The sequence below is a fragment of the Acanthochromis polyacanthus genome, chromosome 11, assembly GCF_021347895.1.
Source record: "Acanthochromis polyacanthus isolate Apoly-LR-REF ecotype Palm Island chromosome 11, KAUST_Apoly_ChrSc, whole genome shotgun sequence".
Taxonomy (NCBI): domain Eukaryota; kingdom Metazoa; phylum Chordata; class Actinopteri; family Pomacentridae; genus Acanthochromis; species Acanthochromis polyacanthus.
The window spans coordinates 35711412-35736443 of NC_067123.1; the positions used below are offsets into that span (position 1 = coordinate 35711412).

Sequence of the window (25032 nt, forward strand, 5' to 3'; positions counted from 1 at the left end):
TAGTCTGCGTAATGGCGTCAGAAGCACGCACCCCGTGACGCCAGTATATATTCTAAGCTCCCGCCCTCTGCCCTCCCTTTTCCGCTCTAGGAAGTTAACGTGCCTAAGGTGCTTGGTTCTTCATCCGAAGCTAAGGCCCACAATCCGGCGACTAGCACCGTCAAATTTAGGCATCTGACGCCCAAAATATAAAATCTAACATCTACAATGGCCTCCGTGTCCGAGCTCGCCTGCATTTACTCCGCTCTGATCCTCCACGACGATGAAGTCACCGTCACCGTAAGTGTCCCGGTTTACCCCCCGATAGCTCAGCTAGTTTCTCTTTTTTGGAACATTTAGCTGGTTACGACCTGATTAAATCATACCACTAATATTGTAGCGACTCTACTGATTACCTGGAACATCAATATGTCAGTTAAAATAAGATTTTAGACGTGCTGTTGTTCAAATTGTCCACAGTACCGGCTAAAAGGGCGCCATGTTTGTTTCTAACGTTAGGCCACGTTTTTATATCAGAGCAGTTCATGTGTCTGTTTTGCTGGTTGTGACACTCGAATTCCGTATTTACAATGTGTAGAAATGAGTAGTGAGTTGCTATGTGTCTCAAACATATGCTCTGACAGTTACAGGTGTACATGGGTCGTTCTGTTATTACATAAGCTAGTGTAACTTACATTAAAGTCCACACAGTTCAAAGTGCATTGCTTGTCTGCAATATTGAGTCTTACAAAATTTTAAGTCATAACAGCATAGTGAGTTGTCTGACAGATTGCTACACGTGGATGCAGGACAACAACCTCATGAGTAGCATCCCTGAGCAGTGTCTTGGCAATAAACCATCATTCACTAGAAGGGATGCAACATACTATGGATTGATACTTACTGATTAGTCTATTAATAAATGTTGGAAAGCATCCTGTATAAATTACAAGAGTAGATAGAACAGTTGTATTAGTTTATGAACTCCTAAACTGTATACTTATTTTTTTTGGAACAAGAATTGACTGATTTTGAAGGAATTAGACACAAAAACGATAGAAATTCCTCACAGAGAATGTGTCATTTCCCTTGATGTGTCTGAACAAAACCATTAATTACCTGTTAAATAGGTGTTATATCAGCATATTTTATGGAAACGTATAGCAGTGTACATATCTGTTCTGTGTCATTGTACTGATGACATAAACCTCAAAGACTCCGTTCTGGCTGATTGATGGATAAATGTAGATTTTCGTACTAATTGCTGTTTCTGTGTCTGTAGGAGGACAAGCTGAATGCCCTGATCAAGGCCGCTGGAGTCACCGTGGAGCCCTTCTGGCCAAGTCTGTTTGCCAAGGTGAGGGAATGACGCCTTTTTATTAGTTTATTATACATTAACAGCTCCTGTGCAGTGATGATCTGGAGAGGAGTTCTTATTGAAACTTGGTATGTCTGTAACAAGGAAGATTTCTGCACTACTTTCAGCTTCTTGAGGCTTTACTGAATTTTACCAGCCCTGTTCAGGCTACATAAAAAATGTGAATTAAGTACAAAGTTATAAATTGTAAAGATAACCATTTTAAAAATTAGTATGAGCAATCAAAAGAGTGATGCTGACACTCAACGAGACTCCAAATGAAAATGTCAGGAGCGCTTTTTTATTTTAAATAGTCTGTGTAAAGGATGTGACTTCATTGTGGAAGGATTTGTAGGTATTTAAAACCAAAACACAGGCACGCTCAAAATATATAGTTGGTGTTGTGCTTTAGTTATCGAGGCTTGTGTATCACTCACCACAATGAGGCCAGATGTGTGAATGATGTTACTTACCAGTGAATGCTGTCATCGTTTTAGGCTCTGTCCAGCGTCGACATCGGCAGCCTGATCTCCAACGTTGGAGCCGGAGGTGCAGCCCCAGCTGGAGCCCCCGCTGCCGGAGGTGCCGCTGCTGCTGGTGACGCCCCAGGTAACCGGACAGACAGTGGTTCAATTTAGGCTAATTCAGTAACACTACAGCTGTATAATAGGCATGTAGTCTCAGGCTGGACGTGTTCTTAATTTAGTACTTGTCAGATTATGGTCCTGATCCAGTGACACAAATGACAGACTTTTCACATGTCTTGAGCATAATCCTGTTTTTTTTAAAGTTTAACTAACTATATATATTTTTTTTTACATCTACAGCCAAGGAGGAGGAGAAGAAAGAGGAGAAGAAGGAAGAGTCTGAGGAGTCCGATGACGACATGGGCTTCGGTCTCTTCGATTAGAACAGCTGGTTTTCTAAGAAAACACAATAAAATTACAAAAATGAGTGGTTTCTCTGGCTCTTTGTTCTGTACTGTACAAAATTTTCATGTTACATTTAAATAACATTCAATAATGTATATGTATTCTGCAAAATAACACCTTAAGGAACTGTAAATACACTTTGATACTAGTACTCTTGTTTGTTAACTTAAGACAGCATATTTAGTTGGAGTGTCGCACATTTAAAGGATCTAAACACTTCTCTGGCTGTGAATAGGTGTAGAGGACAATCTCCTAGTCCTACTTCCTTTTAAGTATTTTGATTCCCACTTGCCCGAGGAAGTATATTCAACTAAGAATGTATGTGCATAACACACAACAGCTTAGAAACAACTGTCTAATTATTCTGAAATATGAGAATAATGAAACTCTTAGGATGAAAGTAGGATGCAAGTAAAGTTTAGGCCATGTTGCCATGCAAACATATTACTATTGGCAAGCTTGAACTGAAGTCATTGGTTCTTAATTAAATTTTTCATCCCTAATGCTACATCGATTAAGTAAAGACAGTGACAGTGACTTTAACAATATTTTGCTGAAAAATGACACTGAATTCTAACACAAAATTACAGTGAACATGTCCGAATAGAAAATGTACATTCATAGAGAAAATGAAAATAGAAAATGGTAGTTGTGCTGAATTTGACGGTAAAATGAGTGGTAGTGGTAACTTATTGTGATTGCTGTCTAGAAGTTACTAGTTACAATCTCCTTTAGTGTGGGATTTTGACCACAATAGCAGGTAATTTAAGAAGGCAAATTCAAATTAGATTTAAATGGATGTAAAAAAAAAAAAATGCTGTAGTATATGGAGAGAATGTACGGTCAACCTCTGTTTACATCCTCAACGCTTCAAGTGCAAATGCGTAATTTCTATGCAATTTCATGCTCCATGTCGAACCTACTGTTTTCATCTTAAGGTCCATTGTACAGGGGTCTTACACACAGGTTTCCATGGTGTAGTGGTTATCCATGTCTGTTGTTGTCTACAGTAGTACATGTCTAAGTTATTGAAAGGTTAAAGAGAAAACAAATAACAGACAACAGCTTGTAATGCTTCTTAATAACAGTGTTTTATTTGCTTGGTTTAGCAACTGTACATGTGTCTCCTTCCTGAGAATACCGCTCACCTCAGGGGAGAGGGAACAGCGAGTGAATCTGAGAGGGAGGAGAGGAAGCCGGAGCTGAAGGGAAGGATAAGAAAACAGAGGCAGACCAGGACAAGAGAAGAAATAAAAAGGTATAAATAACTCCAGTGGAGGGAGGTAGAAAGATGGGGGAGGAAATCAGGATCACTTTTTTAATCTTAAACGTCATCAACAAAGCCTTAGCTCCAATTAGTGTTCGGTTTGAAATTAAACTTCAATTCCTGGATTGATAAAACTGAAGGAAATTTGATATAGAGGGTGCATCTGAAAGCTTACACTGGATATTATTGAATGACGACAATAACTCACAATGCAACAATACATATTGCGTTAATGTACACAGCAAGCAGCAACCATCATGATTTTATCAAGAAAATGTACAAAAATGACCCTTAAACTTGATCATTTTGATTGAAATGTTTCTTTTCAGTCAAAAACAACTCATCTGGCACAGGGAGACCTCCTGTACAATACAATTAGCACCTCCGCTGTTAATTAAAAACCACCCTCCCTCCACTTATCAGCTCTTTGTCTCCTCCACTCTCCCCCTTTGTCCATCCCTCTCCCCTATTCACTAACAATTCATGCCTCAGAAATGTGTTAAAAATAGAGCTTCTTTGTATATTTACTATGCAAGTTAACTTAAAAAGTGGCCTGTGGCAGTTTTTTTTTTAAAACATTTTTTTTTCCATAAAAAGACATTTAGTTTGTTCTTCAAAATTCAGCTTTTATGCCATCTCTCGGTGCCTGAGATAAAGAGGTCTGTAGAAAGGAGAGAAAGAGATGAAATTATGACATTAATGAGCTTCTGTTCTGTAAATCGATAACTTTTGCTCATACAAGAGGAAGACTGAAAATCTAACAGAGACATACTGCAAGGCTGAAAATAGTAATAATAATAATAATTAATGATATAAAAGCATGTTTAAACAACAACATTATGAAATCCTCTTCATTATCCCCCTCATGCTGGCTCTTCAGTTCCAGTTGTTAATCTTGCATATTGGAGAGTGTCAGTCGTGTGTTTCTGTGGCAAATATCGGTGCGTCCATCCACCAGAATACCTGCAAAGTCCTTCAAGTGAGCCTCCAAAACCTTTATTTGATTCTTCAGAGATTAAAAACAGCTGATTTTTGAGGATGTGTGTTGAGAGAGAGAGAGAGTTTCTCTGGATACTAAAGCCAATAATGCAAATTAAGTACAAAACAACACAAGATTGACCAAAACATGACTGCTTCCAGAGAGAAAAGAAGTGTTGGATGTTGGAGGGAGGATAAGATGGTTGATTGTTTCAGTCAGTCATGTCTGCTGTCCATCAGTTCACGGTTTTCATCACGATGTCCGTCCATCAATCTCTTATGAATTAGCCCATAATAAGCACATTCCGTGATCTTGATTTCTCCTTTTCCTGCTTTCGAATGTGCAGAAACCTCCGGGCTAGACGGGCTCCCGGGCTAATGCGGGCGTGTCTGGTTGATCATCTTGAGCCGCGACTGGTCGATGACGTCCAGCAGGTTCTTGGCGTCGACTGCGAGGGCGTGAGCTGCCATTAGCATCTGTTTCTTGTAGTCCTTTTGTAAACTGTCCAGAACGAAAAAAAAAAAAACTGTTACTGTGACCATAGATGGAAGAAAAACTAATTTAACAGCAAAGCACTGACTAGGCTGAATAAAACACAAACACTACTAGCGCTGTACCACTATCATAAATTACAATAACGACATTTAAACCCCCGACACCCCAAACTCCCATGGTGCATTGCAGCACAACAGTTCAGTCAAAGTGACCGGCTCTGTGATCGCTACCTTATTTTAATTATTTTTGCGGTAAAATAAACATTTTCAAGCCTAAAAAATTAATGTATAACCTAATAAAACATGTTAAAAGAATATCTAATTGAAATAAAATGCTTAGTGTACAGCGCTGAGTGCTGATTGGCTCAGTGACGGTAGCATCAGTCTCCTCTGTCTCCTGTGTGTTGCAGCGTTCAGCATCTTGTCCATTTCTCACAGACTTCTGATCGCTGAACAGTGTTGCTATGCGCTGTTGTGCGGTGTGTGGGGAGGGTGCATAAAGCTTTAAAATATATATAAATAATAAAACAAATACGGTTGCTACTTGGCAAATTTTCATCTATCGCAGAGGGATCCGGAACGTAAACCCAGCGATAGACGAGGGACCGCTGTGTTTCCTCACAGGTGTTAGCTGAAGACATCCCAAAAGGTCGCATCTGTCAACTACAGTCACCTTAAATCAAGTTGTAGAACCTATGGATCGCCTCAAATTATCCTATGTCATCACCTTTGACCCCTGTTCCTATTTGGGTCACACATTCAGGTCCTCTCTGTCCCTAATATGATCCTGAGAAAGGCAGATGCTGCAGAAGAAGATACATGAGAGAGAGACAACTGCTGTAGCAAAAACGTGACTTGGTTAAGATTAGGTATTGTTCAGTCTGATGTCACAGAGTAGACAAGTCGTCTCCATATTCTCCTGTAATCTAAATATCCTCCCAACTCAATATATACCCAAGGTTGGAGAGAATCCTCAGAATTAAAGCTGCCGGTGCTCACATCACTGTGTTGCTCGTTGTATCGCTTCTCCTGTTATCAGTAAACCTTATTCTCAACATAAACCATCTGAGTCTCCAGAGTGTCTCTGAGTCTGTCTCCTCAGAACACCCACCTCGTCATGACGTACTGCTGCGCCAGCTTCATCTTCGCTATTAGCTCTGCCAGATCTGAATTCAGCAGCTTCTGGGCCATTTCAATCTGTGAGGAGATGAACGAAATGTCAACAAAATGTCACGTGACTGACAATCATTTCCAGAAGATAAAACTTGGAAATCCCCAGAATATATAAAATAATATCAGCAGTTTTTTTCCCCACTTCATTCATTCAATTGTTGTTTTATTTATCTTGATCTTATTTATTTTATCTCATCTTTTTATTTGTCCTTGCAACTATATTGTTGAATGATTGAACACTGAGCACTTTTATGTCACTCGATCGAGTAGCTAGATTTTGTATATTTTTCAGAATTTTTTAAGTGGGACTCCCTATTCGGATTGTTTGAAGTTATTTACCTCCGAGGCACCTTCAACTACAGCGTTCATGGAAGCAGTTTTGTTATTTGAACTTGTATACATTTTTGACTGCGTGTGTGTTTGTTTACCTCTCTGTGTGTGCTGGCTGGCAGCACAGGAATCGTCTCGTCCACCGTTGCTAGTAGAGTCCTCAGAGCCAAACCCACCTCCTAGCAAAATAAACACACATGCACGTTAAACATAAATGAATTTGTACTTTCAAACCTGTTCTAATCTCAATGACATCTCAATTAAGCCCGCGAAAGACGATCTTGTCATTTCAAAATGTGAATCCTACCTTGACCATGGGGACGTACTCCTCTGGTGCGGCAGGCTGAATCCTATTGGACATCTCGATCACAGCTTTAACCAATCCCGTCACGTTCTCGTACACTTTGTCGTTAGAGCGATCCAAGTTGGCGGTGGGTGGCGGGCTGATCTCCTGAGGCTGCAACTGTACGAACAGATCGGATAAAGACGAACGAGATTAAAAGGTTTTTCTAATTATTTTCTTATTAATCATGTTTGTAGAACTTAAAATGCTTCATTTAAAGAAGCTTCATGCAATCATTCATCACTCAAACTGCCCACAGCTCTTTCTGTGACTCCAGTTTCACAGACCCAACACTAGGTGGCAGCATTTGCAAACACAAAAACTACAGGCACAGGAAGGGCAACCGGGCTTTCAACTATTTCTATTAACATGCATTGGGAGCTACATACTAGATATTTTCTACAGCGAGTGAGGAATGTGTGGTTAGTATCGACTGGCTGTTCAGCTGCAAACATCAGCCTGCTTTAAGTGATTTTTAACACAGTTTGGAAGCTCTTAAGATCTGCTGATTGCCGAACCCTCCTGTTGTCCTCATTTACAGGCACCAAAAAATATTGTTTCCTTGACTGAAAAAAAATCCAAAAATTCAGCAAAAACATTCCCCAAATTTCTGAAAATTTGCAAAACCTTCAGGATGAAAATTCCTGAAAAGTTTCCCTTTAAAGTTTTATTTAAAAACATCCCCCAAATCTTGCCAGAAAATTCTTGTAAATATTTTCCAAAAAACGAGTAAAAATCTTCCAAAAAAATCCTAAAAATATCTGAAGTGATTACATATGTATCAGTAAAGCGTCTAATATTTTCTTTAAGAACATTCACATAAAAATCAACCAAAATCCAGCGAAATTCGCTGGATTTTGGTTGATTTTTATGTGAATGTTCTTAAAGAAACATTTTTAACATTCCTTTTTTTTTAACACCAAAAATGTTCAAAGATTTCCCAAAAATGTTGAAAATGTTCACATCAGAAGTTTCACTGTGAAAATATATATATATTTCCACATTTTCAAACTTTAAAGCGGGTCAGTTTGACCCACAGAATAACACAAGGGTTAAGAAAGTCAATTTTACACATTAAAAAAACACAAATTCTGAGCTTTAGAGTTTGTTTTTGTATCCCTGCTCCTACAGGTCAAAAATCACTTCAAGCAGGTTTTAAAGCTAGTGATTTCATTTTTGGTGCGGTGCAGCAATTAATGTGAAGAAACAATTAAATGATTTGAAGGTAAGAAACAGTATCGAGGAAAAACATCAGTATTCAGTTTCATTTAGATTTTAAAAAAAATACCTCAAGTATTATAAAAATAAGACTCCGACAAAGCAAAAAAGTGATTTTCTGTAATGTTATTGCTTTTACTCTGAAAAAACTTTGGCTGGATGTTTCTTCTGCACCAGTTAATGATTTGATTACCTTTTATCTAAAACGTATGATCAGACACACTGATAAGTTCACTACAGTTCTACTGATCCTTGCTGGGACATCTATGAATCTGACAACTCTACAGTATTTTTCTTCACCAGAAAACATGGTCAATTACACAAATATTGTTAAGCAAAATACAGCCAGAAGTTACAAAGCATGTAACTAGTGGTACCCAGAACTTTCTGGTGGACTAATGCAAAAGAAAAAAAAAGCACTTTTATCAACCTCTCGTTTTCTCCTGTTGTATCTCTGGTGAAGAAAAAAATGACAAAAATTCAGAACGATAGCTTCTCTGCACATGAAAGTGATGGAAACTAATTACTAAATACTTCTACGATGATAACAGACACACACGGATCAGCTTACCCTCCACGGCTATGGGGAGGATGAGGGGAGGAGAGGGAGTTGTGGTTGGGAGGTGAGGGGGTTTGAGAGGGAAGAGGTTGAAGGGAGAGTGAGAAAGGGTTGGACGGACGGATTGATGGAGATGTCACAGCAACAGGTCAGAACAGGGAGATACGGAGTAAGAAGAAGGGCGTTAAAGGGGTGATGGATGGATGTTAGTGACAGAGGGGGAGGAGGAGTGAAGGGGGAGAGAAGAGGGACAGTAAATTAGGGCAAAGCCAACCACAGGCAAAGCATGACACAGCACCACATGCAACCCATCAGGAAAAAAAGAGGCCCAACAGTCAAATCAACAACTATTTGCCAGAGTGGGAATGTCCAAACCAAGTGTGCACGTTGATGGAGAAAATAGCACAGCTTTTGCTACAGATACTTTCTGGTGTCACCTCTTCATTCCATTTCCCACGGTTATCCACAATTCTTTTATTTGTTACTGTCTGTTAGATCCTCCGCTTACCTTTTGTTGTCCCACCTTTGTTATTTGCAAATGTTTGTCAGATCTCTTTATTTAACCACCCTCTGTTATTGATTAGCAATCATATGCTAATTAACCACTATTCACTCCCTCCCTACCCTCTAACCATCCCTATAAATTGTGTACTCTCCAAATGTTCTGGGTGGCTTACCTTCACAGACTCATGCTCTGTGTTGGTGAATACTAATAAACCCCCCACTACAGCAAACTTCGAAGGACTAAGAGTGATATTTCCTCAACAACATCAGTGCAGTAAAAGAACTAATCACCTGCATCCCATCAATTCTAAATTTCCGTTTTCTTTTTTGTGACTTTGTGTATGAGTGCGTGTGTTCATGTGCACCTTGACCCCCTCGTTGTAGCTGTCTACAGGGCAGAGGTTGGCCAGGTTGGCGAGGTGACCGGGAGCACCGGGGCGTGGAGGTTTCTTAGGAGGAGCCACATGTTCTGGAAAGAAGGAATCATTGTTTTATCCATGTAGGATGCATGCTAACAGACATGCAGCAGCACAGAGTACACAAGTAAGTGGATTTAAGTTCCATCTAATGAATTTCAGAGTAAAATAGAGTACAGTTTTGCAGCTTGTTACAAGTTAATATGACTGCATATGATATAAGTGTACGAAACATTGGATGAAACTACACTACAGTGTAGTTTGAAGTAGCTCCATCTTCACCTGCTAAAACCGCTTACATGCTAATGTAAACAAAAAAGTTCACCTCAATAAATTACTCTTAAAAGTAATTATTCAATAATATGTTGGCAGCAGCACTTTTACTTATTACTCAGTGTTTTTCCAGTGAAATGTGCCAGTATGCTCATTCTCTCACCTGGTTTCCCTACAGGTTGGTAGATGTGTTGGCTTCCACCCTGAGCAGAGACAAACACACATACAGATGATTTATTTCAGTAGTTCTGTATGATGAAATACCCAAAGTTTTTCATTAGAAGAACGGACCTATACCAAAAAGTAAACGTAATGCTTTTTTGAAAAGATAAATGGAAGACTACATGTTCACAGTAGCTTTAGCAGATTGAGAATTCTCACCAGCGATGCCACTCTTCTGCTAGAAATTACTGCTGTTGAAATATGATCATGCGAAAGCTGAGATTTTGCCTGAGCTTCAGGACATTATAACCCTCATTTACAGTAAATGTGCAGTGCGTCTGGGTTTAAAGTTCCCATGAGTCCTCTGTGGTCAAGTGGTTGGTATGTAGGCAGTGCCCTTCATGGCACACAGACAGAAATACTTTCTCTTCTTCTCCCAGTGTCTGCATTTCCTCTCTCTGTGTTTGTCTGTCAGCCGGATTGAATGCATTCCCTCTGCCTCCCTCTGGGTCCCCAGTTTTTTTCAGTCTCGCTCCACTTTGCTATAATCTCTGCTACCTCTCCTTTACTTTCTGTCTCAGCCCTGCCAGCATTTTTCTAACTATACTTAACCTCTGTTTGACCTGAGCATTCCTCCATCCATCAATATCCGTGTACGACTGCAAAGTCAGTCTAACTTTCTCGCAGCTCAACAAAACCACGAGTGAAACTACTTTTAATGTACATACCAACACAATGTTCACATCCACATATACGCACACATACATATATAGACAGATGAATAGAGAGCGACTGACCGGTGCTTGTAGTGTGCCGTCCTCTCTGTCGATGCTTCCTCTGCTGTTTCTGGACTCTGTCTTCTGCAGGGGGAGACACAAATTTAATGGAAAAAATCAGATATAAAACCCAAAACTAAGCATGCACTTGGAGATTTTTCTACAGAAAAAAAATGATTTTTTCCCCAGACAGTTTAGCAATAAAATAAAAGTAAAAAAACTGACTTTGATTACACGCCTCCTTTGTAAAAACACAGGGTATTTAGAATGCGACACGAGATATAAAAAAAGTGGCAGTTAACCAGCCGCCTGCAGGTTATAGAAGCAGCAAAACAGTTTCCTTTCCAACATCTCAAAGACAAATGTGACCAAATTCCTTTAACTATCTCCTGCAGTAGGTTTCAATGTTTCCATCTACACTGCTTCTTCTCAAAAAAAGAAGAACATTTCACAGATACAGTCACAGATACCTTCGCTGGACACCAACAGGAATGCTACAACACTTTCTCCATCTCTGCCCTGATAAACCCAGTAAAACTCCTGCTGCCTCCCTCTCTCTCTCTCTCTCTCTGTTTCAGTACCGTTTTGGTGAAGCACGCCTTGAAGAGATGCATCCTGGGAGAATAGCTGCTAAAGAAGACGGGAGGAGGAACGCAGAGAGTGGAGGCCATCGAAAGAAGGGCAGAGATAGGAACTGAAGGTGTAGTAGAAAGAAAGACAGAAGATGGGAAAAGCTTAAAGACAGAAACTGATGGAAGAAAGAGTTTGTAGATGGTGCAAAGAAATGCACAGACAAAGAGAGAAAAAGTGAGTCAGAGGAGATCGGAGTGGGAGGAAAAGACAGACAGAAAGAGAGAGAAAGTTTTTCCAGAGCAGGAAAAGCTCCTCTGAGCCACAGAGACAAAATCCTGGAGAGAAAAGATCCAACCGCCTCACTCTTCTCTCAGTTTCTCCTCTTCAGTCTGTTCCTCCCTCCCACTCTTTCCATCCCTCTGCATCTCCCCCGCTTTCTCCCTCTCTCTGATGGGTGACTCCTCGCTTGTTCCTCCCTCTCCGTCGCTCTTGCCAATCCCACTTCCTTTCTCCCTCCCTCTGTCCTCTGCTCTTACTTTTCTCGTCTCTCTTCGCTTTCCTCTTTCCCCCCGTTGATCCTACGTTCATTAATCACAAAGTTTACTTGCCTATTTCACCAGCAGGAATTCACTCTTTCATTACTTCTGCCATATAATATTCCAGCACACGTTCTCTATTACTTAAGCTCCATTTTGCTTAATCCATCCTTCACTAGTCTCGAGGCTGAAAATACCACTTGTCTCTTTCAACATATCCACCAGAAGCTTTTATCTTGATTCTCGTGCACATTAAATGCTGTTTACCAGTGAGGTTCGATAAGACTTTAGAGCAAAGCCTGAACTTGTGACACTTCTAAGGATTTATTAAAAGCAAACATAAGAGTGAGCACATTTACAACCAGGTGTAAGAGTAGTTTTAAGAGCAACTCTTAAGTTCTCACATCATCAATTGCTTGTATTTTGAGAACAAGGATTTAACCAACATTTAGCCCACTGTTGATCCTTTTAAACAAATCCTTTGGTTTTCTAAAGAATTGTTGTTTTGCAAAGATACATGTGATCTGAAATACATTTTATTCAGTGCAACTGTAAATATCTCCAGTAGCAGATGGCATACAGACCAATAATTCAAAATATTAACAGATTGATAAAAGCTCACTAAAAAGCAACACAATTGTCCTGATCGGTGTGATTAATAGGAACTCTGAACTTTACACTTGTGTCTAAATAACTTGAGAAATTCAGTATTTTGGTTTTGATGGAAACGTGTGTATTTATGGAACTGTTTCAATGTCGTTATCCATTTGAGGGTTTTATATAAAGAAGTGGAGTCTGTGATTCTGGAGGAGGATCGTTGATATTAACTAGTTTGCATATTTAGATCATTAACGTGCTAAATTTATCATCCCTCGGGCTCTCACTACATCTTCCCCCATCTCCATCCTCCTTCCTTTCCCAGGTCCTGTACACAAGCAGGACATGCTAGAACAGTGCTGTGTGAACCGGTCCGAACCACTTGGTTTGTTTCCCATTTACAGTGTATAAACACTACTAATAAATTAGTAAACTTGTATCTTTAATCTTATTAAAAAGGTTCTGTTGTTAAAAAGTTTATGTTGTTTGAAATACAGGTTCCACCTGTAAAGGGTTCCTGGCAGGAAAAAGGAGAAGAGGGATGATTTTAAATCCAGACTCTTCTGAGGCTATAGGCCATGTATGTTAGAACAGTTTCTACTCATGTAATTAGCCAACAAATGCCCTTTGCAATACTGTTTGTGCACTGAATATACTGAAATAGACACAGTTCTTTGGAGCGGGATATAATCTATAGATACATAACCAAACTGCTTTCAAAAATAATCCGTTCTCATTGTATTTTTGTCATTTAATTATCTGAGTGCCATTAATAATGGTGAGCGATATTTGGTTTACTCTATGGCTCCATTTTTAGCTGCTGGAATTGTGGCAATATGAGAGTAGATGAAGATCAGTTTTTGAGATCATCCCCCTGAGTTTCCAGTTTGTATGAACTGACTTGACTCGATGGGCAGTAGTCCTGCATTGATGTGTGGAAGTAATGGGCTAAATAAAGCCCTCAAATAATGCAATATTTTATTAGCTGCTGAGGGGAAGTTACTTCAGTTCACCATTTCTACAGAGGACCGAGGTCAGCGTCATAAAACTGCTGGATCTTATTAAGTTTCTGCAGGTGGGTGCAGAAAGCAACTGGTGCATCAAAAGAAAAACAAAGGCTTGGAAAAAAAAAAAATGTGCGCTCTGCCAAATAAGATATCAGCAATTCAGTCTGCCAGATCTCCCCTGAGAGATTTCCTGTTCTGTGAAGCAATAAATGTGCACTTCAAATGCTGCAAGCTGACCAGAAGTATCTGTAAGAAGGGTGATAGATAACGAGAGGGGACATCACTCCCCAGCACTCATCACTCGTGTGTTTTTCTTGCTCTCTTTCTGTCTTTAAGCTCTCTGGATTTGGCTGAAAAAATGAAAACAGCCCATCAAGTTAACAGAAGAAAGACTCTGACTTGAGGAGAGAGGAAAAACAGACTTGTTTTGCAAAAGCAGTGTTTTGGCTCCTTTTGGGGATGTTTCCGTGTCTTATGAGGTAAATCAGGCACGCACAGCTGAACCGGTTCAAAGATCTGAAAAAGATACTCTGGAGCTCAGACAAGTTTTACCAAACATGAAGCGCCGTATCCGTGATGAACTTTTTAGATGATTTTAACAGCTTCCTTTTATGCTTTTGCATGTTTTACACCACAGTTTCAGCCGTAATGGCAGAAAACCTTGATGACTATAGCATTCTGACCACAGTTTTGGATAAGAAACCACTTTTTGAATCTCCTTGAAAGACAATTGTATAAACACATCTTCTTTCATTTGCTACCACATTCTCTACAATGCACATGTGCAGAACTCAACCCAACATGTGCTCACATACAGACAGCTAACACGTCTCTGCACAAAACTGGGATATGTTATTTTTGTTACATACATCTTTACAATGGAAGTAGCAAGTGCAAAGTGATATGATGACCCATGATCAGAATAACCGGGCAGAAAAAATATCTTTAAGGGCTGACACTAGAGGAGAAGTTGTGCTCGTAACAGACAAACTGTAAAATGAAGTAGCGTATCGATACATAATTCTGTGTTTGTGTGTGTGTATTTAAATTACCATGAAGCTCTCCTCCTGCTCCAACCACCGCTGGTCGTCCTCCATCTGCTGCTGCTGCATCATCAGCCTCTCCTCCATCTGAACCTGGCCAACACATCCACCCTCCTGTAGAAAACACAGACATGTAAATATGAACTGTCTCTCTGGATTCTGTGCATCACGGTGCCTTCAGGTTCATCACAGGTTATAGAGCTCGCTCTCACTCACCACTGCACCTTAAATGCTCGAGTTGAATGGCTCTCTTTGACGACACGGCGTCTTATGCACTGGTACACTTTTATTTACAAAGCAATCCTAGATCTATCCCACATTATTTCTGTGACTCTAAAACCCACAGCAATTACTGTTTACGACATTAAACGTGCCAAAGATTCATTCTGAATTTGGGAGTACACCTGCTGCCTGGAACTCACTGCAAAACACACTGAATCTGAAGGAGCTCATCACTATTGGAACTTTTAAAAACCGCATGAAAGACTTTGCACACTTGTTGTTGTTTTAATGTAAATTCTTAATCCTGTGCTTTAATCTAGCAGTGGTTTTGTTTTTTTGTTGAGTGAGTTGGTGTTGTAAATTTAGTGTTTCTCTGGCTGCTGTCTCGGCCAGACTTCCTTTGAAAAAGAGGTCCTTGTATCTCAATGGGACCGACCTGGTCAAATAAAGGCTAAATAAAAAAAATGTAAAAAGTTGTCAAATGTAAGAGAGGAATTTTCACCTCAGTCATCTTGACATAATGAAAATGGACTGCTCAAACTGTACAACGATGACAGAGCATCATCTGACATACATAAGCTAGTAAAAATGTTTCCTGACTGCTGTTACCTGATTCCCCTGAACGGAGCACCCTGTGGTCTGCTTAAAAAATACAACTGTACCATAAGGCTGGAGGGTAAGCCCCTCGCTACTGGGAGGTAACCTGCTAAGTTTAATTAAAACAAACTACAAAAACATACATAAAATATGATATGTCATGTTTTAGGTTTACCTGCCAACTGAATTTAAAATTGCTGCATTCAGGTACTAAACATTTGCTTCAGTTGTGTGTTTTCACTGCATTACTGCGCAGTATTATGGGAAAATATGACATATGTCAAATGTGTCTGTGTGTACCTCCATGTTTGGGCTCCACAGCGCAGTGTGTTCAGGCCTGTGTGGATTCCAGGAATCAGTAGGAGGGTAGCTGCCTCCTACACCTCCTACACCACCATGGGCTGAAGGCTGGAGGTGGATGGACAGATTGAGAGACAGAGAACAGACAGACAGAACAACAGAAATTATTACTGATGTAAGAAGGAAGACATTGTGTAAAGTCTCCACTCTACTGCACACTTTGTGTTCTTGGCACAAAAACAGTTGGGTCTATTGGAAGATTTTTAGATCTTATCAGCTGTCATCAGCTGACAAAACAGGGCTAAAAAGTCAATAGAAAGCAATAAACGATACACTGGAAAATGCTAAATGAAACGTGTGAGACAGAAATCAATAAAAAAAGAGCACTTTTGAATAACTAATGTGTTGTTTATCAAGCAGCAGAGCATGTTTGTCTTGTATTTTTAAGCACACATGCTGCACAATAGCTAACATATTTAGCATGTTTTAATTGAAAAATGAACATCATTATTAGAAGGCAAGTGAACTAACTTGATATCTGCTTAGAGAATATGTCCAATCCTTCACTTTCATTTTCTGTATTACTAAAAAGCGGCTGATTTTCCAGAAGTCCCAAAATCATGAGACGTATCTGTCAACTGGGGCTGTTTTTAAACGAATAAATGTCCTAATGAAGAAAAATGTTTGCAATAAAGTACTCTAGAGTTTGCAGTAAACATACATCTCAAATATACACAAAGACAGAGCCTACCAAACACTGCTAATCTAAATAAGCATAACACTGATAATAAAAAGCCTCTTCAGTGCACTTTAGAAGTCATTCGGGCATGCCAAACATGCCAGAATATATAGATGAATTACGATATGAAGTGGGATTTAAACAGCAGCTAGAATTATACGCTCTTTATAAGGAGGAGAGAGAGCAGCTCATTGCCAAAAGAGTTAAAGAGCGGCTATGATTTGTGCGTCTGTGTGAGTGTGTGTGCATGAGCGAGTGGCTTTTAGCACTACAGGAAATGCCTGCTGTCTGCCCGGTTTATGAGCAGAGGAGTAACTGCACTCAAAGTCGCTCTCATTTTCACTGCCTTCACATTTCTCTTTCTGACTTTGACACATGCAGCACACGCTCAGCGTCAGCCCGACCGTCTGAGTTCATCCAGACTCAACGCCGAGTTTCTTAACTTGGTAGTTAGAGTTTAACCTGGGACTATCGGACGAATGATTTATAGAACCTGACAGGAGATTTTTCCAGTATGTACAATTTATGGGTTTGTTTTTAAAAATTGCGCTTAAATGAACATTCTTCTCCAGATTTTCCAGATTTTAACTTCCTTCACTGGATTTTCTTTGATGCTGATTGTCCTTGTGCCTCTACAAAGATTTGTTTTGGCAACAAGAAGGTTTTTGTTGTTGCAGGCAGCACAAAATCGTATAAGGCAAGAAGACTAAGAAACTGTGTAGGAATGTACAGGAAATGTATAGAACAAGATCTTTTTTTGCAACTCTCCATATCTTTAAAACTAAAACATTTTCTATCGATGTTTTTACAGACCAGGACATAAAATATACTGAATTTTGTGGCTTCCTTTCCTCTCCAAATGATTAACTACTCAAAATAACACTACAATGAATTCAACTGTGAATTTTACAGTTTATGGTTCTTTCAATTTAAACCCAAAATACAACAGTAAGTCAGAAAAAGAATGATTCTTGCAGAACATAAGGTTACCTACATAGCTTCTATTTTTCTGTATATATTCTAAATGAGTAAAAGTTGTGCTTTCCTTATTATTAAGGATTTGTGAATAGATTACACTATGTTTGGCTCTAAAAGCTCAGCCAGCATTCCTCTCTATAACCTCTGCCTTCTGTGTGAGTGTGCGTAGTCTACCGGGAAGTGGTTGTGCTGGGGGCTGGAGAAGAAGCCTTCACTGGAGCGAGGACTGGGGTAACCTGGTCTACTGGGCTGCAAAAAAAGGATAAGAGAGGGCTGTGTTAATCAGTCATGCTGAACACTTGCAGTGAAATACAGAAAACAGTGAAACAGTGAGAGAAAAAAAGGGAGGCTCAGTCATTAACAATTGTTTATTCTTACTTTGGGCGGTGCTTCATCAGAACCTCCAGAGTCCCAGGAAACAGTGACTTGTCTCCTCATCTCCATTCGAAGCCTCTCCTCTTGTTGAAGCTTCTCCTCCTCCAGTATGGTGCTACAGAAATCATAAGCAAACATACGCAGATGAAAATGAATTTGACAGGTGGTGAATGTTTTCATTCCTGACAGATGGACTACAAGTCAAATGTTAACAGGAAAATCTCTTCCAATGTGTATTTCAGCACGGAAAAAGACACGTGATAACAAGTATTCATTAATCTTTAGGAAAGGAAGGAACGAAATTGAAAACACCACTGGGAAGAATTAAGACAGAACGTAACTCCATTTATAGTAATATCAAAGTATCACGTCTGAGGCTCGACCAAATGAAAGTTAAAATAAAGTTCTGCCCCTCGATGGAAACGGTACAACCATAGCTGGAGGGAGAGCGAACTCAGAAATATCTCCTATGTGACACAGAATGGCTTAAATCAGGAAAAAGACTAATTGAAATGTGTCCCATGATGTGTCATCTTAAAAACTCTCAAGATATGTAAACTCTTGTTTTAAAGCAATGCATTAAAAAGTGCTCCTAGATAGCTCAGCTGGCTGAGTGGGCGACGCAGCGGTCATGGCTTCAGTTCCAACTAACGGACCCTTTGCTGCAGGTCTACTCACCATACTTTCCTGTCTGCTTATCTACTAACCTAAAAACAATTTAAAATAAAAAAAATGCTCCTTATCATTACTCTACAATGAGCTACTTTAATCCAAGGTTGTTTGCAGCTTGTTTATCACTACCATTTGTAATAACCAATAATTACTACAAAAAAATAAGTGAAAATGAATATTTACTTGATATGCTGCCTGTAAAAATATTACACATGGCAACTTTAAAGACAGAAGAACCTATAATGTAAAATGTGGCTTTACAAATACCAGAATCTGCTTCATTCAGTCTGCACTGAACTCATGAGTATAGCCTTACTATAGTATCAGCCTGACAGGTTTTTATTAGTGATTGATATTTATTGCATGTACTGACACTTCTTTTTTTTTTTTTACCTGAGTTGTGTTTTGAGCTCAGTGAATCTCGGCCTCTTGCTGGGATCGTATGACCAACATTTGGTCATCAGACTGTAGAGGGTCGGCGGACACTGGGGAGGCATCGCCAGCCGCTCGCCGTTCTCTATCCTGCCGATCACGTCGTTGTTCTTCACCCCCTGGAAGGGCTTGATGCCGTACATCAAGATCTCCCACATGCACACACCTGCAGAGGAAGGGGGAAGACACAGACAGGCAGTGCTGTTAATGCAAAGGACGACGAACAAAAATGTCACCTACAAAACCCAGCAACAGCCTTATATAGTACATAAAAATAGAGAGAGAATAAACCAAATTAGCAGTTTTGGTAACAGTAAAACAACATATTTAAAATAACAGAAACATCTAGATAACTCACCAAACATCCAGACGTCACTGGCAGAAGTGAATCTCCTGAAGTTGATAGATTCAGGAGCCATCCATTTAATGGGAAGTTTACCTTTAGAGGCTGAGACACACAAACATGGATGCACTAAAATTATCTGCAGAGTCAAGACTACATATGAGGTATGTAACAATTTTCAAACCTACATTAAATGTGAAATTCATTTATTGGGTTGCTGGTAACATTTATTCGATAACATGCTGAACGGGTTGATTAGGTGACTGATGTAACCTGATGTTACCAGTAGATGGTGGTAAAGTATTAGCAGCTAGAAAACACTGTTATGAATGAAGCTGCTGCAACGAGGAATACACCGATCTCAGGTCAGCACTACACACTAGATTATATTCTACTAAAAACAGGAAAACAAACGTTTCTACATCGATGATTAAGACACTGAAAACAGCTTCAGATACATGTAAAATAAGACTGAATGAAAGTTCTGTGTTCTAACAAAGCTATGAACTGTGTGTGTGCAGACGTTTCATTACCTTTGTAGTAAGAGCTGTCCTCCATGTATCGAGACAGACCAAAGTCTCCGAGCATCACACAGTCGACTGACGACACCAACACATTGCGTGCTGCTATGTCCCTACAAAACAAAAATGTGGCATATGGTAAATTTACATTTTTTAAAAATATCTGTCAAAGGACATGAGAAGTGTCCTGTGAAACCTCATGGTTGTGTCAGACCATTCTGTATTTGCTATAAGATGTATATTTGTCCCTTTCTGCGATCATATTTGAGAATCTGAACTGCAAAAGTTACATCTATGGAGCATGTATCGCCCTAAAATGTTCATACAACACCGCATCTGTCAGCGATGACGCCAAACAGTGATGGTTCATAAGTGTCTGCAATTTCTCACTCACTATCCAGTAACCTGCTGACTGTCTACAATGGTGAGGAAGTGAATGGGGAAGTAATTTTAGAGCGTTTTCTCATAAAAAGCAACAAAACATCATCATCTTTAGGCATTTTAAAATCACCTTAGAGAACAAAAGTCCTCAACCTGTCCTAGTTAGTTAGAAATGTATTTTCATTCAGAAAACTTCAGCACCATCTGAGATCATAATAGTAACAATAATCTAAATCCAGTAACTGCAAAAAAATAATCTGATCCTATGGTTGTTCTACAGTCAGGCGATCTGAGTGACTGTTTACCTGTGTACGAAGCGTTTGCTCTCCAAATAGGCCAGCGCTGTGCTGAGCTGGTAGGCGAACAGGATGAGCGTGGCCAAGTCGAGACTGTACTTCCTCACCTGAAGGAACGAGCGTAGCTACAAGCAGAGAGAGGTATTAACAGAGGTACACTTGTACATGGTGCATATACTGTGATTCTAACATTCCAGTGAGAGGATACGGGATAATGCTGGCTTTATCAAGGTGTTAAAGTTGCATCATTCAGTCACTTAAAAAAAGGTAATTTTTCCATTGATGTTCCTAATGAAACCGACATCATTCAGACATACCGCCCACAGTCATTCACACAAGATTAGACAATGATTTTACACCAAGTAATGTATATTGTGTAATAATTCAATATTTTAAAATGTTTTTATAGCAATAAAGTTTAACTATCACAGACATTGTGTAATTATTTTGTACTAAGTGCTCTTTGATGATCTTGGATGAATATTGTGGAAATAATCTTCCCTAAACCACTTCACATGTCTTACAGAACAGCTGTTTGTGTCCGTTAAAGTGACCGTGCAACAGTTCAGGCTTAAGTTGTACCTCTCCAAGAGTGCACAGCTCCATGATGATCCACACCGGGTTCTCTGTGATCACTCCAATCAGCTTAACGATGTGAGGGTGGTCAAACTGACGCATCGTTACTGCAAGGAAACACAAACCCTTTAACACACTGACCTGCTCAACTGTGTGAAGCAGAAAAGTTGACACACACACACAATGAGGTCTTACATGCTTCTTGCAGGAACTTTTCTCTGACGCTGTCTGACGTACAGTTCTTACAGGTCTTAATGGCGACAGGTAGAGATGGTTTATCCTGGACGACACACAGAACCCAAGTTCGCATGAATGTCGTTGATATTGGCATTACAAAATAACATTTTTGCAACCTTTTGGTAAAAATATGTCTACAAATTCATTAAGAAAGTGTGCCTTTGCATATGTGTGTTTTCTCTACATACTGGACTGTTGTAGACTCCTTGGTGTACATCGCCAAACTGACCCTCTCCGATGCAGCGACCTAACTCTATCCTGTCTCTCTGGATCTCATAGTCCCGCGCTGTGAGGGAGGACGAGAGAAGAAAAGAGAAAACAAGTGGAAAGAGTAAGATATATACACTTACCTAATGTTTTCCATACACCGGAAAGACCCTATCACATTTGACATGCTTCCCTTTGACCGCATGGATGGGGCTTAGCAGGACAAAAATATTTGGACAGTGTCAAGTTATTGTATCATGGAAAAGTTCACAAGACTGTTGATACACTTTTACGGTGCTTTCAAAGGATTTCCAACTTTCTGAGTCCTTTTAGGTAAACCCCATCCACTGAAAACCAGATAAAATAAACCATGAACAGCATACGCAAATACATTTTGTCCAGGGTTTGCAAATTCAGTGTCATGTCTCCTCCCCAACACCTCGACAGAAACCGACATGTACTTAACATGCACTCTGTAACACACATATCCAAACGCACCAACATACAGTAAAACCACTTAACAGGCAAATGTAAGCTTCAAAAACATGCAAACCAGAGTCCCATTATCATTTCTGTTGCTTCTTGTACTGACATAGTGAAAAGGAGACAGCAGGGAAACACAGACACAAGTTTTTCTGAATAAAATGAGATAAACACCAAAGGCATGTACTACAAGGCAGGATTTGGGGTTAGCGAGGTGATTTCAGGTTTTCACATCTACGCCGGTGGTTCTCTTCTTATCAGGGTTCATCACCATAGTAACTTTTGCTTCTGCTGCTCCGGAGAAGTTTTTGATTGAGATGACACATCAACACGTTTAAAAGCGCTTTTTCTTTTCTTTCTCTTCTTGGAAAATGCCGTCATCATTCCTGGAAGATCTTTTGGAGCTCAGTGAGAGGGGAAGGTTTGAGTTTTTAAAGACCGCCTTACCCTTAAGCTTTATCAGTGGAGCACAGATATTAGATTTAGGCTCTTCTGTGCTTTGTTTTTCTTCCTGCTGGCTGCAAATAATTTAAAATTGTTCGACAGGCCTTAACGGAGACTGACTAAAGCAGTGAAATCTTGTACTAGAAAAGTGCATAATACAATTACGTACTGTTTTGAAATATGTTTTAACATTTGTTCTTTACTTGCTCCCAAGCACCACCAGGATACCAGCAGTAAGAATAAGCCTAAAACTGTCTTACACAGCACAAGAATAAGCTGCAACTAAACAGGAGATTAATGTAATGGGATACATGATTGTAATTATAGTCAGATCGACTTGCTGATATATTTTTACCAGCTTTCCTTCTGGGCTTTAGCTGCTACAGCTGTGTTGCCTTTTGCCTGTATTATATTTTTGAATTCCTCATATTGGTTTAGGAAGACAGTTTGCTCCTCTTGTCAGAAATATGTGGCTCTACACATGTCCATGTTTGTGATTAGTTATCTTTCATGTGAACATGCTCACAGTGAGGTTCAGAAACCCTGGGTTGATTTAATAAGTTGACAACTAGCTTTGTGTGACTGCAGTTAATAGACTTAGTGAAGCCACAAAATGAAAAGATATCCTATGAATGTTCAACTTGCTATGTAGTACAGGCCTCTGGAGTGCTCGGAGCATGTAAACATCAGGACCCCATTTATTAAAAAAAGAACACCTGGACCTGGTTGTGGGTCTGACCAAAGACCTGATGTGAACAGATGCACTGAAGCTGTATGTAACGCAGTCTGTGCTTGGACTGAGCTTTTTCTCCTCAGTGGGTACTGTATACTCAAAAGAACTTCAAAGAAACTGCCTGGTTTTCCAACTGACAACCACATGCTTTGACATTCTTAACTTTTGACATTTATGCGTTATCAACATTTCCGCCTTGTTGAAAAGGTCAGAAAGCATTTCTGCAGAGGTGCATTAACGTCAGCTACCAACCGACTGCAGCAAAAAAACGGAATAAAAAGTGAGTTCAGGAGGTTTGTGCAGGAAGATGACCATCAGGAACTTCCTAGAAAAGTTTAATTATCTAGTGTGCTAAACAAAGCTCTGCTCAGCAGACATTTCTACAGATACCAACAGCGTATCCAACCAGCTCAAGAGTAACCAAAACACATTCCATTTCAAAAGATTTACTGCAATTAATCCATACAACAATCCATTCTCAAGAAACTAATAATTGCTTCAAACAAAAGAACCCACAGAGATCTGAAACAACCATGACCATAAATTAAAAAAAAGAAAACAAGAAATAAAGATATCCGAACAAAACAATGGTGAAACGAGAACCAAGCCAATAAACAAAACAAAAGCTGTGACGTTGTTTAGCTCGAGATTTCAGCGGCGACCTAATGTTCCCAAATAGTTGTTAACTTCTAAATGGAGAAGCATCTTGCTTTGTTTATGGATTGGCTCTCCCTGTCAGTTCCAACACCTGAATTCACCTGAGTGAACTGCAGTCTACAACACCAACAATCACAAGTCAACTCAATGGAAGACACCTTGAGTCTGTGTTTTTCTTTGCCAGGTACTAATGCTTAAAGGTCCTAAGATGATTCCCAACTCTTCTAACACCTCATGGAAATATCTGATTATTAAGTAACAATCTCTCATTTTATTGGGAGATGCATCTGCTTCTACATTTCTATATTTCCTGCCTGGCAAAGAAAAACAAAAAGTCAAGGCATTCAAATGGGACAGAATGAGAGAGACAGGGAGTTTTACCTTCGACTACTCCATAGCTCACTGTGTTGGCGATGGGAAAAAGAGGAAGAAAGAGAGATGAAGAAAGGGGGAGAGCCAGACAGCTGCTTTAGGATTGAAAATAGCTCAGAAAGCGCACACATACACTTATACAGTTAACAGTAATTGACCCATTTCACTCTTAATCTGATGTTTAGTTAATAAAGAAGCAAACTATGTTGGGCTGATGCTGCAGAATGGTTAAAAGAATCGGCTTGCTTTGCATTTTTTACAGGTTCATTTTATACATACAGCAGACAGTATGACATGAACACACATACAAACTCGGGCACAGAGTAGGAAAATATGTCAGAAGTCTGCAGAAACTCTGATTAGAGGAAGTTCGAAAAAAGCAAAGTGAAAGAGACAAAGAAATAAAGGCCAGACCAACGCAGCAAGACAGAAAAAGACTGTGGGAGGAAAGGAGGACACGGTCCATTTTCAAAGCTGGCCACACAATCAAATACATAAGTACTTTGTACTGGCCAAAACATCCACATTTTAAGTACTGGAACACAGGCTAAAGCCACCATCACTTCAAGAACTACAGCCAAATGTACCAGAACGTTCAGGGTTTTGACAAACATATGAATGAATCTGACAGATGTAACGTATCTCCAGGAACCACACATACACAGAAGGAGCTGCAGAGTCCGGCCAGCGGCTCTATGTTTATAGAAGACGAAGAAACTGGCCTGAATATGATAGCCGCTTCTTAACCAAAAGCGGTTTAATGCAACTGTGTGCTTCTTGGAAATGAGTCACACCGCACTCAGATTATTTGGTAGCAGAACGGAATGAGCGTTTGTTTGGGAATGTAAGCGTTTTCACGAAAGAATAACAGTGAAACTCTACAGCTGTCTCGTGTCAGAGGTGGATTTTTTTAAGTACAAAATACTTCAGCTGATAGGCAAAAGAGAAA

The 25032-nt window shown here is 39.7% G+C and overlaps 2 protein-coding genes across 11 annotated transcripts in view; one reads left to right on the plus strand and one right to left on the minus strand.

Annotated features, from left to right (window-relative positions):
• The first annotated feature begins 59 nt into the window (after nt 1-59).
• Nucleotides 60-2290, plus strand: rplp1 (ribosomal protein, large, P1). The gene is made up of 4 exons (XM_022199732.2): nt 60-279; nt 1262-1336; nt 1834-1945; nt 2164-2290. The coding sequence occupies exons 1-4, from the start codon at nt 208-210 to the stop codon at nt 2244-2246; spliced, it is 342 nt and encodes a 113-aa protein (XP_022055424.1). The 5' UTR covers nt 60-207; the 3' UTR covers nt 2247-2290.
• Nucleotides 2291-3340: 1050 nt separating this feature from the next.
• Nucleotides 3341-25032, minus strand: part of ptk2aa (protein tyrosine kinase 2aa) — a 69856-nt gene continuing 48164 nt past the window's right edge. For 6 of the 10 annotated variants that reach the window (XM_051956092.1, XM_051956088.1, XM_051956085.1 and 3 more), the window contains 19 exons: nt 24093-24113; nt 21376-21473; nt 21146-21230; nt 20957-21057; nt 20384-20499; nt 19710-19810; nt 19192-19281; nt 18795-18999; nt 17733-17844; nt 17529-17603; nt 15638-15745; nt 14528-14632; nt 10784-10846; nt 9988-10027; nt 9501-9604; nt 6819-6974; nt 6610-6690; nt 6120-6205; nt 3341-5015 (listed from right to left, as the gene is read on the minus strand). In XM_051956092.1, the coding sequence (XP_051812052.1) occupies nt 4889-5015; nt 6120-6205; nt 6610-6690; nt 6819-6974; nt 9501-9604; nt 9988-10027; nt 10784-10846; nt 14528-14632; nt 15638-15745; nt 17529-17603; nt 17733-17844; nt 18795-18999; nt 19192-19281; nt 19710-19810; nt 20384-20499; nt 20957-21057; nt 21146-21230; nt 21376-21473; nt 24093-24113 (1874 nt within the window). In that variant the 3' untranslated portion in view covers nt 3341-4888. The remainder of the gene's footprint in view (nt 5016-6119; nt 6206-6609; nt 6691-6818; nt 6975-9500; nt 9605-9987; nt 10028-10783; nt 10847-14527; nt 14633-15637; nt 15746-17528; nt 17604-17732; nt 17845-18794; nt 19000-19191; nt 19282-19709; nt 19811-20383; nt 20500-20956; nt 21058-21145; nt 21231-21375; nt 21474-24092; nt 24114-25032) is intronic. The other 4 variants (XM_051956086.1, XM_051956091.1, XM_051956090.1 and 1 more) reach the window with 1 other exon arrangement.

What these genes read in the sequence shown, in the direction of transcription:
- rplp1 (XM_022199732.2), top strand. Translation starts at nt 208, where the DNA reads ATGGCCTCCGTGTCCGAGCTCGCCTGCATTTACTCCGCTCTGATCCTC. An exon ending in GGCCAAGTCTGTTTGCCAAG is followed by an intron (nt 1,337 to 1,833) that starts GTGAGGGAATGA and finishes TCATCGTTTTAG; the next exon opens with GCTCTGTCCAGCGTCGACAT. An exon ending in TGCTGCTGGTGACGCCCCAG is followed by an intron (nt 1,946 to 2,163) that starts GTAACCGGACAG and finishes TTACATCTACAG; the next exon opens with CCAAGGAGGAGGAGAAGAAA.